Raw genomic sequence first — 11562 nt, forward strand, 5'->3', positions numbered from 1 at the left:
AAAAAAAAAAAAGGCGCGGTACTCGACTTCAAACCCGATTAAAAAACGACATGTAGTTGTTGTTGTATTCGTTTTGTTGTGTTTGCTTTTCTCTGCACAGCTGAGCTAGGGTTGAAAAGCTTTTGCTGAAATTTCCATGGCTTGGTGGGAAGGAGTTGATGAAACTCGTCTTCTTATTGCTCCTGGTAATTACCACTGCATTCCCTTTCATTTTCTTCTTCTTCTTCTTCTTCTTATATGTCTCTCTCTCACTCTGGTCTGTGGTTGGGGACTGATTCGCATTTGTGTTTCCTACTGTTACGTTTAGCTTTTAAGAGAACTCTTTAGTTTATTATGTATTTCATTTATGAAGTGCTCACAGCATCATAGTCAATAATGCAGTCATAACAATCAATGGGTGATTTTTGTGATATATATATTTTTGCTAAGGACTGATGTTTTTGGCTGTAAAAATTTTAGTCCCAGGGGAAACAGGAAATGGTATTGGACAAATGCTATCACTTCGCCATCCGAAATCAGGTATGTGCAACAAGTTTCTCTCCCTGCTCTTATTATCAGTTTTTTAGTTAACTAATTTTTTATTATATTCTACTCCCTATTTGTATTAGATATTATTGATATGCATTATGAGTTTTGTTTTGTTTTTTAAAACTTTATCTCCTTGCCTCCTATAAACCGCTTAGAAAAGCACCTGGATTACCCAGTAACTGATTCTGGCGGGTGGGGTTTGATTAACAGTGATGTTGTACTGTTAATCTGAGTGAAGTTCTCCTACATCATCAAAAAAAAAAAAAAAAAAATCTCTCCTTGGTTTTTTTTCCCCTTATCTTGAATTTTTAAGATATATTTTCTTTTTAAAAGAACTCTTGAATTGAAGATTTCGTTGTGTAACATCATCCTTGAGGAGTTGGAGATTGTTGGGGGAAAGACAAGATAAATAGACTAACACTCTATTTGGTTAGGTCATTTCTACAGTGACATTTTCCAATTAAATATATTCAGAAGTTGTTAACATTTCTCATTTATAAGCTAAGATGTTCAAACTTTTAAATCTTTTCACTAATTTGACAGGAAACACAGCTTGCTATCTCCTAGTCAATGGGCTGCTTCAAGAGCTTCACTGGTTTAAGCAATCCTATGGATCTTGGTTTGTGGGGGATTATGTTTGTGAAGGTAGATGCTAGATTTGTATGATTACAGTTCTAAATTTGCTTGTAGGAAATTTTAATTTGGAGTGGATATATGTATCACCATCAAGTACATGTCGTGAGAAATAATTGCAACCTACCATTATATTTCATTTCTCTATTGTTACACTTCATCATTTACATTAAATAAATTATTTTGCTTTCTTTCTCTTTTTTGTGCTAGTTCTGTTATCATTATCGAGTTCTTTAATGTGGTTCATGAGCCGTTGTAGTGGATTTTTCTGTTTTGTCCTGGATCACCTTGAAACTTCTGATGACTCTGTTTGATTTTGAATTCTATTTTTTTGTCTTTCCAGCAATTCTTACTATATGTAGCTCTTTTTTTCCAATACAGATGGCAGCCTATATACCGCAACTCCAGTTGATCCTGTTTTTATTTTTCTGCCCATTTTTGAGGAAGCTAGAATGAAGGTACAATTAAAATTTAAAATGTTTTAGATCAAAGACAAATATCCTGTTCTGATTTTTCGCACTTTAATTATTCCAAAAATATCTATTTACTTTCAATCATGATATACCATTTAGATTATGTCTTTGATACCTCACTGCTTTAACTATTTATACTCCCTGTTTCCTAGAGAAAGATCCTGTCCTTAGACTTGTTCCTAGCTATTAGATCTATATGTGTTTATTTTTTCCTAGTTCTGATTTGTCACAGTTTAATATCTTCTAGGTTTTGTATCGGCTATTGAATGCCAATTTTTTTGTTTTAATTAGTTAGATTTCTTTTAACCTTATTGGAAGCAATATTCCTTTGAAATCAATGCAGAAGGGAGATGATCCAGGGAAGTTCAGGCAATTGGATGAGATAGTTTTCATTAGCGGCTATCCTGGATATCAACATTTATTATCTATTGCAGAGAATTCTATGCAAGTACTTTGTGATGTCAAAGGTGGCCTGCCACATGCACTATTTTTTTTTTTTCATAAGTAACTTTTCTAAATGCAAATCATAGTTAGAGGCTTGCTAGAATACATTCCTTAAAATGTTTTTTTTTTGGGGTGGTGGGGGGGGGGGGTTGGTGTGGGGGGTTATGTGCTGATATGAGATTACAGAAATAAGGAGTTCCCAATCTGAAAGTAAATGTCTTTTGTAGTTGTGGCTTGAATTTACGTGGTTGGGACCAGACTTAAATTACCACAGTTTTGATATGCAATCAATTGACAAATCGAAACCTGACCATGCTATCTGTTCCTGGAATGAGACAAGATATCTGTCCTGAGTGGTGAGATTTAAATAATATTGAACATTGTGAATCTTTAGAGGCTAAACATAGGTCCCACCCCCAAGATGCTCATCTCATCTACAGTTTTCATTTATCAGTTGTAACTTATTATCTGCTGTCCTGATACCATCTAATGTCTGATAAACTCTTATATAACTGTATTTCAATACAAATTTTTTAATAATACTTTATGAGTAAATAAACACTATTTCATTTTTTTTTTTTACTGGATATAGTTTGAATAATGCTTCTCTCCCTCTCTGTGTATGTGCAGAAATTGGATCATCAAAATTTTTTAGGCTTGATGACTCAAAGGTTCTAGCTTGGTTATACCACAAGGTCCGTTTTCATCTTCTTAAACTAAATTTTAGTCTATGAGGATGTGCCAAACTGGAAGAGCCTACCTTCTGTTTATTTTTTATAAGCATTTGGGTAAGAGACCTCATTAACCCTAATCTAACATCCAAACGTCTTAGATCAATAAATCTGACCTTTCTGTCAGCCTTACACTATATGATCATATCTGCATTAGAGCCCTACTTGTTGCATGATGATGCATTGAGTTTTGAACAATACTTTTCACAAATATGAGGATCCAAAGAGGGACACTAAAAGGAAGCCTAGACACCCATAATTTAGCTTTAGTGACCAATCTTGGCTCCTTTTAGCTGTTTTTTTTTTTTTTTTTTTTTTTTTTTTTTTTTTTTTAATGTCTTAAAACCTATATTTTTCTTATGTTAATCTTTTAAGTTTTTATGTTACAAGTCATTTGACTTTTTAATTATTCTCAGGACTACTAATGAGTCATGTAACTTTTTAAATAGGCATGTTACTGCTGTAGGACAGATTTAGAACAATTAGATTCTTAATTAGTGGTTGTGATTACGTCTTTGTTAGGGAAAAATTCTTGTCATTTCTTAGCCAATGTTTGTGGCCTTTTATCTCCTCACCTTCAAACCCTTGCAGTTATGACTGAAAGCTATTAAATATCTTGTATCCATTTAATATGGTGATACTTTTAAGGATTTTTTGGTAATGTTATATGTATTTTGTAATTGCAGGTATGTGAGCTAAAAAAGACTCTTTCTGTATTGGACAAAAACTATGCTGCACGGCAAGAGAAAGAGACATGTATAATTTTAGTAAAAAAGTTACCTTGTTCATATCATGAATCTGCTATCTATTATTATATAGGACTTATGGAATTTTTCATCAGGATATTTAATTTAGAGATGAACAGAATGATGAATCTATGTTATGCTTAATATGACAAGACTTTGTAGCATTGAAAACTGCGGGCATGGTAGCATGCATGAGCGCTAACTCTCTGCCTGTAGAACTCAATGTTATCCCACTATAGAAAAACTATTTTCATCAAAGTTATAGGCCTGTATTCTGAAAGTCAAAAGGAAAATGTGTTATAAAAGAAGGCAGTAGGACTAGTCTACTTAACCATTAGGGATGCTTTGGGTTACCCATGGCAGAGGCCTTTACAATTAAATAATGAATTGATTGTTAATAAATATTTCATGATGCTTTAGAAGTCACAATTAACACCGTATGAATGGCCTTGTATTTTAGGCTTTTTAGCAAGAAAAAAAGAAAATTTACATGGTCGGTCCAAGGACTTGTAGTGTTAATCAAAAAATAAATTCTAGGACTGAATTCCCTGTAGTCCTTGCAGGGAACTAGATCTATGTTTTTCAGATGACTACCACAAACATGAGTTAGAATATCTTCATACCTCATGAGTAATGAAGACAATCCATAAAATTTAGTATTGGGAAGTCCATGAGATGCGGGAAACGATTACACTCGCCTGACACCTGCAAATACAAGACTTCTTTATTTATTTATTGTGCTGAATAAAAGACTTGGTTAGTTGGATCTCAGTAGAACCGACTGAGTTGGAAGTGCTTTTGCATTAGTGATTGGTCCAAATGTAGTCCTGTCTTCTGTGTGAGTCATCACCTGTGTTACTGATGTTTCCAAAAACTTTTATAATGTTCTTAAACCCCTTCTATATATAAAAGGTTGAAGAATGATGGCATCGGTTGAACAAATGTCAATTAGTTAATTTTCTTTTTATACCACGTAATCTGATTGTCAAACAAACCATAGGAGTATTCTAACTGGTTATTTAACATTGCCCATTCTAGAAAAAAAGGGGAGGGAGTGCTTGCTTTGGTTTGGCATGAAATTACAGTTTCTCTTCATTAATTCCCTTGTTACTAGTGCAGTAGCTGATGCAGTTTCAATCTTGGGGGAGTACATGAAGGATGAGCCTTGGCTGAAGCTTCTGTGTAACCATCTAAAGTATTCCCTCCCTAACCTTTCCTCTTCAACGCATTGACACACTATTACATCTAATCTTGTTTTTGTATGAATTTAGGAAGTAATGCAAGCACACAACTTTTTATGATTTGAGTGTATTCTTTGAAGATGCTTTAACCAAGTCCAGTTTACCGAATGTGTTTGCAGGTTAGATTTAGCAGAGGCAAATAGAAAAGCACCAGATGGTGAAATCCTTTCAGCTGTTACAGAAAGCAACCCAGGGTCTCAGAGTGTCTTACAGGTATGAACTTTCAGAGTTAAAGCCACTTTGCTATGTAAATCAATTTCAAGTTGTGATATGTCTGCTTCCCTGCTGGTCATATGTGGATTGTTATAAAATCTTGGTGCTGGTAAAGTCATTAATGTTGTGTTAGACCTTGGTTCAAGTCTTCACATAGGCTGTGGGTATAGGTCGAGGAGAGAGCTACCCCTGTTGTGTAGCCCAGCCACTCCCAAAAAACCCCCGAAATTTTTAAAAAAAAATTGAAGTCTCTGTGGGAAGGATATTTGAATATTTTTCCAATGCTTTTAAACCATATATTCACTTTGGGCCATTTTCTATTTTAACCTATGACATTTGATCTGTTTTAACTTCGGACATACATTGCCCTTAACTAAATTTATCTGCAAATATGTTCTACAAATGACTATACAGGCTTTTGCTGTTAAATAATTTTACATTATAAATACTCTTTATACTGCACTATTTATCAGGGAAAAGGGAGCGACAAAAGGAGTACAAGAACTGGAAAGCAAGCTAAAAAGGCAAAAGTGGAGACAGAATCAAAGAACATCAAAGAAATGTTTTCCAGGGCGTCAAGAAGGAGAAACTGAACCCCTTTAAGCAAAACACAGGAGATGTTGGTCCTGAAATTCCTGCATTATGGTCAAACTGTCCAAACTCATTTTCATGCTTGGTGCATTGGCATTGACTTCCATGCTACTTTGTAGTTTAATCAGTAGGCTGTATTTTTGTTGAATATTTTTTATCATGTCTAGATCAATATCTACTCTTACATTGTAAGATTGCTTAATTTAACTTTGTGACTAGTGAGACCTGATTTTGGCATATTCAAAATTGAAGAAATGGTTAACTTAAGGTAAAGCATTGAGTCACTCAAAATGTACTGTTTGGTTTAGGATCTCTTAAAGTGTATTTAGATAAATGGGGAGGAGAGGGAAGTAGAGTAGAGGGAAGGGAATGAGAGTATTGACCTTGTTTGGATTTTTTTTTTTTTTTTTTTTTTTGGTTAAAGAGGAACTGCAATAACATTAACTAGCCATAAACGGCGATGTTCTGGCTGAAAGCCTTAGAGTATACAAACCATTAGCATCCGCATTTAAAATATTACAAAAGTCATCACTAGGCGGTGCATTAAGTACAACAAAATTTCCAGAGAAGGAGCAGCCAGCTCTAGCAAGGTTATCGGCGCATCTATTCGCCTCTCTAAATACATGGGTGATCTTGACATGCTGGATTTGCTTCAGGAGGTACCTTCAGTCATTGAGTAGAGCAGCACATGAGTTATTAATATCTTTCTTAGACTGCACAAGATTTACAACAACTTGGGCATCTAATTCAATATGCAGATGGTTAATACTAAGTTGGACTGCAAGCATCAGCCCATCCCTCAAGGCCCAAAATTCAGCAGTCACACTTGTAGCCAGCCCAATATTTCTCATGTAACCCTTAACCCACTTCCCATCATGGTCACGGATGAGACCGCCCCCACCAGCACTTCCCGGATTCCCCTGTGACGCCTCATCAGAGTTTAGCTTTGTTTGGATATATTTTAAAGAGAGCTTTGGGGCAGCCAGCAACCACATGTCAAAATCAAGTTTTAGGAATTAATTTGTCCTATGGAATTGTAATAACGGGGGAAATTGTAAATTCTGTAGATAAAAATTGAGTCCTTAACTTTCGAAGCTATGCTAGCAAAGATGGCAGTCCACTTACTGTCATTTTGGACACTACCTGTGGAGTTGTTTCTTCTTTTGTTATATGACCTCTCTAGTCTTGATTATATCAGACTATGTACTGATCCAACCTCTAAGGCGGTGTAGTTTTGTTTAAAAAGAAAAAATCAACCGCATGATTGCATCATCTCATGATCTCAACGTGTACTGCTGGAGTCAAGTTTTGAGTCTTTTGACGTGCAGAAGTGGTTAATTGAGAATTTCTTTGTGTTGAATGCTTCAATCTTTATACATCTCAAGCAGAAGTTAAGTATACTCATTTGTCAACATTTTGAAATTATTACAATTTAAAACCAAATAGTAACCGTGGATTTAGCTGGAGTCAGGTTTTGAGTCTTTTGACGTGCAGAAGTGGTTAATTGAGAATTTCTGTGTGTTGAATACTTCAATCTTTATACATCTCAAGTAGAAGTTAAGTAAATTCATAAGTCAACATGTTGAAATTATTACAATTTAAAACCAAATTGTATCCGTGGATTCAATAGGTGTTTCCAAATTTTATAACTAATTCATTTTTATGAAAAATAATAACCAGTCACGGCCGTGTGCAATGGGCGGAAAAAATTGACGATTTGTTTTTTTGTTAAGTGAAAAATGAAAGTCGTAATAAGTGTTAGTCCAATTTTTTTTTTAAATGATGTGATTATTTTCTAATTTTGTAAGTTTTTTTAAGGAAAAATAATACATTTTACATTATATTAATATATAAGACAAGATATTTTATAAAAATATAATGTATGATAGGAATTTGTTTCTAATACTCGTTACAAACTATTTATTATATTTAAGTCTTAAATGATCTAAAAATGAAGCATACATAAGTAAATCTATCACTTATATTAAAATATATATATATATATATATATACAAAATTTTAATAGCATAAGAAAAATGTAATTTTATTAAGAATCCATTAACATTATGCGAAGAATGCAACATAATGGTCAATAAAATGGCTCATCTTCTTACACAAATATCTCATTTCAATGCATCATTGAAGTGGATTAAAATAAATTGAAAGATCCGAAATGAACCGAATGGACCAAAATAAACCAAATTAGACTGAAATGGTATGCTAGTTCAATTTCAACAAGTGTAACAACAATTTGGGTTTAGTTTTTTTGCTTCAATTAAGACTTTTATTTATTATTATTTCAGTATTTCTATCTTTAGAACCAAATATAATTTTTGTTTAAAAAATATTGATAGTCAATCTGGCACAGTGGCACTATCTCATCATGTGAAAATTTAAAAACCTTTGTCTGACTGGAGAAATGACTAGGTCCCGGTAGGATGGCCGAAATGATCCTTTCAATCATGAAAATGATATCACTTATCTAAGTGTGATTAACTTCATAAAAAGCAAAATAATGGTATATTAGTGGGGGAAGATGGGAGACCACTTCAGCGGTACTGGTGGCACTAATAATTTCTCATCTGACTTGCTCAAACTTCCAACTCTCTCTCTCTCCTCTTCCAAAAAGTGTTCGTGTCTCTTTTGTCTTCTCGTACATGCACGCAAAGAGACTAGTGAAACACGGACACCCACTTTAAATCCTCAGAAAAATTGAAACAACAAACCCAAAAAACCACCATGATTCGCCATACCCATCATCTTCTTCTTCTTCTTCTTGCTACTACAACTATCATTTCACAATTATCAGTATCAATCTCAGCAGCCACAATCTTACCAGGCTCAACTCTCTACGCTTCCAACCCAAGCCAGACATGGTCCTCTCCAAACTCCACCTTCTCTCTCGGCTTCCTCCCCATCAACTCTACCAACTCCTTCATCGCCGCCATCTTCTACGCCGGCGGCGTCCCCGTCTGGACTGCCGGCACCACCCCAGTTGACTCCTCCGCCTCCCTCCGCTTCCTCTCTTCCGGCACTCTCCGCCTCCTCAACGGCTCTTCCCACACCGTCTGGGACTCCAACACCGCCTCTCTCTCTGTCTCCTCCGCCTCTCTTCTCGAATCCGGCAACCTCGTCCTCTCCAACTCCACCTCCACTGCCTGGTCCTCCTTTGACAACCCCACTGACACCATTGTACCTTCTCAGAATTTCACTTCTGCTATGGTTCTCCAATCTGGGATTTACTCCTTTCGTCTTCTTACTACTGGTAATCTCACTCTCCGTTGGAATAATACTATTTTTTACTACAACCAAGGCTTGAACTCTTCCTACAATGCTAGTTCACCTATATTAGGATTGCAATCTGTTGGGATTTTGTCTATTTCTGATCAGATTTTGTCTACTGGGGCTATTTTAGCTTATAGTAGTGATTATGCTGAAGGGAGTGATGTATTAAGGTTTTTGAGGTTGGATAATGATGGGAATTTGAGGATTTATAGCTCTAGTAAAGGGAGTGGGACTCAAACTATTAGATGGGCAGCTATGGAGGACCAATGTCAAGTTTTTGGATACTGTGGGGATATGGGAATTTGTAGTTATAATGAGACCGATCCTATTTGCGGGTGCCCATCTCTAAATTTCGAGCCTATAGATCCTAACGATAGTAGGAAAGGGTGTAAGAGGAAGGAGGAGACTAAAGATTGTGCTGGGAGTGCTACTATGTTGGATTTGGCGCATACACAATTCTTAACATACCCTCCAGAGATTAGCTCTGAGGTGTTTTTTATTGGGATATCGGCTTGTAGATCCAATTGCCTTGTGAGTTCTACTTGTGATGCCTCAACTTCGTTGTCAGATGGGACGGGGTTGTGTTATATTAAGACACCGGGTTTTATGAGTGGCTATCAGAGTCCTGGGCTGCCTAGCAGTTCTTATGTCAAGGTTTGCTCACCTGTGGTTTTGAATCCATCAGCTTCTGGGGTTGGTGGGAAGAGCAGCGGTGGGAGGATTCAAGCATGGGTTGTACCTCTTTTGGTTATATGTACTGTTTTCGGGTTGATTGCCTTAGAGGGTAGTTTATGGTGGTGGTGTTGTAGAAATAGCCCCAAGTTTGGGACATTGGCAGCTCAATATGCTCTTCTTGAGTATGCTTCTGGTGCTCCTGTGCAGTTCACTTATAAGGAGCTTCAGCGCTCAACCAAGGGATTCAAGGAAAAGCTTGGAATTGGAGGATTTGGTGCTGTGTACAGAGGGATTCTTGCCAATAAAACAGTCGTTGCTGTCAAGCAACTTGAGGGAATTGAGCAGGGGGAGAAACAGTTTAGAATGGAGGTTGCAACTATAAGTAGCACCCATCATTTGAATCTAGTGAGATTGATTGGATTTTGCTCTGAAGGGCGTCATAGACTTTTAATTTATGAGTTCATGAAAAATGGGTCTCTTGATAATTTCCTTTTCATTACTGAAGGTCAGTCAGAACGATTGTTGAATTGGGAGTACCGGTTCAATATTGCCCTTGGCACTGCAAGAGGGATCACATACCTTCATGAGGAGTGTCGAGACTGCATTGTCCACTGTGATATAAAGCCTGAAAACATTCTCTTGGATGAGAATTATACTGCCAAAGTCTCAGATTTTGGTCTTGCCAAGCTGATTAATCCAAGGGACCATAGGTACAGAACCTTGACAAGTGTCAGAGGTACTAGAGGATATTTGGCACCAGAATGGCTGGCAAATCTTCCAATAACTTCAAAATCTGATGTTTATAGTTACGGTATGGTTCTGTTGGAGATAGTGAGTGGGAGAAGGAATTTCGAAGTTTCTGCAGAAACCAATCGGAAAAAATTCTCTTCGTGGGCATTTGAAGAGTTTGACAAGGGTAATGTCAAGGGAATCCTTGACAGAAGACTGGCTAACCAAGACGTAGATATGGAGCAAGTGGTGAGGGCAATTCAAGTAAGTTTTTGGTGCATCCAGGAGCAACCATCACACAGACCAATGATGGGAAAAGTGGTCCAGATGTTAGAAGGAATTATAGAGATTGAGAAGCCACCTGTACCTACAGGTGTGAGTGATGGGTCTGTTATTGGAACCAGCATAAATGTGAACAGCAATGTAAGCATTTACTCCACCATTGCAGCTTCAGCCCCAGCTCCCTCTTCCTCTTCATCAGTCCAAGCGGCAGGAGTTTCACCTTATGCTTCTGGGAGGAATATGGAGAGGGCCTCATCATCCTTTCTACATTCAGATCCAAACTAGATTTTAATTGCCTGTTAATATATTTCTCCTCACAAATTGTTTTGAGGTTCTAGATTTTCTAATCCAGATTTGACACTGACAAGCTTGAAAGTGGTCAGGTTTTGTGGTCCTGATACCATAAATGATATTGATATGATATCTTGTAGAAATTGTTATTACCATAGTACATATTTTTGTCAAGATGGAACCCAAAGGAGGTAGCAAAATTGGTTGGGAACCTCACTTCATGAAGCAGAATGTACGCCTTTTTTTTTTTTTTTTTGGAGAAACAAACACATACACAAGAAAGAGAGAAAGGGATGATTTATAGTTATACATGAAAGACGAGAATTTGTTCAGTGCTAACTAATTTCTGAGATTTAGCAGCTATTGCACCGCACAATACCCTAAATCCCTCACAAAAAATTTCACCTTTTTTCATTTTTTACCTCTTCTAACTTTTTACTTTTTTTACTTTTTAAACCACTTTGATCAGTGCTAACTAATTTCTGAGATTTAGCAGCTATTGCACCGCACAATACCCTAAATCCCTCACAAAAAATTTCAACTTTTTTCATTTTTTACCACTTCTAACTTTTAACTTTTTTTCCTTTTTAAACCACTTTGATCCAATGGCTGATGTTAAAAGTACCATTCCTTACTTTTAATTACAACCAGTAAAAAGGAGTTGCATGGGTTATTGCACCTTATCTCAATCCAACAATGA

The 11562-nt window shown here is 36.4% G+C and overlaps 2 protein-coding genes across 3 annotated transcripts; both read left to right on the plus strand.

The window, feature by feature from the left end:
- Window positions 1-33: 33 nt before the first annotated feature.
- On the plus strand, window positions 34-5873 carry LOC126708967 (uncharacterized). 2 transcript variants are annotated; one of them, XM_050409010.1, is made up of 10 exons: window positions 34-185; window positions 460-519; window positions 1072-1173; window positions 1543-1619; window positions 1978-2101; window positions 2709-2773; window positions 3496-3565; window positions 4675-4750; window positions 4916-5009; window positions 5483-5873. In XM_050409010.1, exons 1-10 carry the CDS (start codon window positions 137-139, stop codon window positions 5600-5602), a joined length of 837 nt encoding a protein of 278 aa, XP_050264967.1. In that variant the 5' UTR covers window positions 34-136; the 3' UTR covers window positions 5603-5873. The 2 variants fall into 2 exon arrangements, 1 of the variants encoding a protein (XP_050264967.1); XR_007649296.1 differs by lacking the exons at window positions 3496-3565; window positions 5483-5873 and having other exon boundaries at window positions 4916-5010.
- A 2280-nt stretch (window positions 5874-8153) lies between these two features.
- Window positions 8154-11087, plus strand: LOC126708966 (G-type lectin S-receptor-like serine/threonine-protein kinase At1g34300). The gene has a single exon (XM_050409009.1). The coding sequence runs from the start codon at window positions 8340-8342 to the stop codon at window positions 10854-10856; it is 2517 nt and encodes an 838-aa protein (XP_050264966.1). The 5' UTR covers window positions 8154-8339; the 3' UTR covers window positions 10857-11087.
- Window positions 11088-11562: the final 475 nt, after the last annotated feature.

Source organism: Quercus robur, chromosome 12 (genome assembly GCF_932294415.1).
Source record: "Quercus robur chromosome 12, dhQueRobu3.1, whole genome shotgun sequence".
Lineage (NCBI taxonomy): Eukaryota > Viridiplantae > Streptophyta > Magnoliopsida > Fagales > Fagaceae > Quercus > Quercus robur.

Excerpts from the sequence above, each read along its gene's own strand:
- LOC126708966 (XM_050409009.1), top strand. The coding sequence starts at position 8,340 with ATGATTCGCCATACCCATCATCTTCTTCTTCTTCTTCTTGCTACTACA.
- LOC126708967 (XM_050409010.1), top strand. The coding sequence starts at position 137 with ATGGCTTGGTGGGAAGGAGTTGATGAAACTCGTCTTCTTATTGCTCCT. Across the intron at positions 2,774-3,495 it reads TAGCTTGGTTATACCACAAG|GTATGTGAGCTAAAAAAGAC; the intron begins GTCCGTTTTCAT and ends TTGTAATTGCAG. Across the intron at positions 3,566-4,674 it reads ACGGCAAGAGAAAGAGACAT|TAGCTGATGCAGTTTCAATC; the intron begins GTATAATTTTAG and ends TTACTAGTGCAG.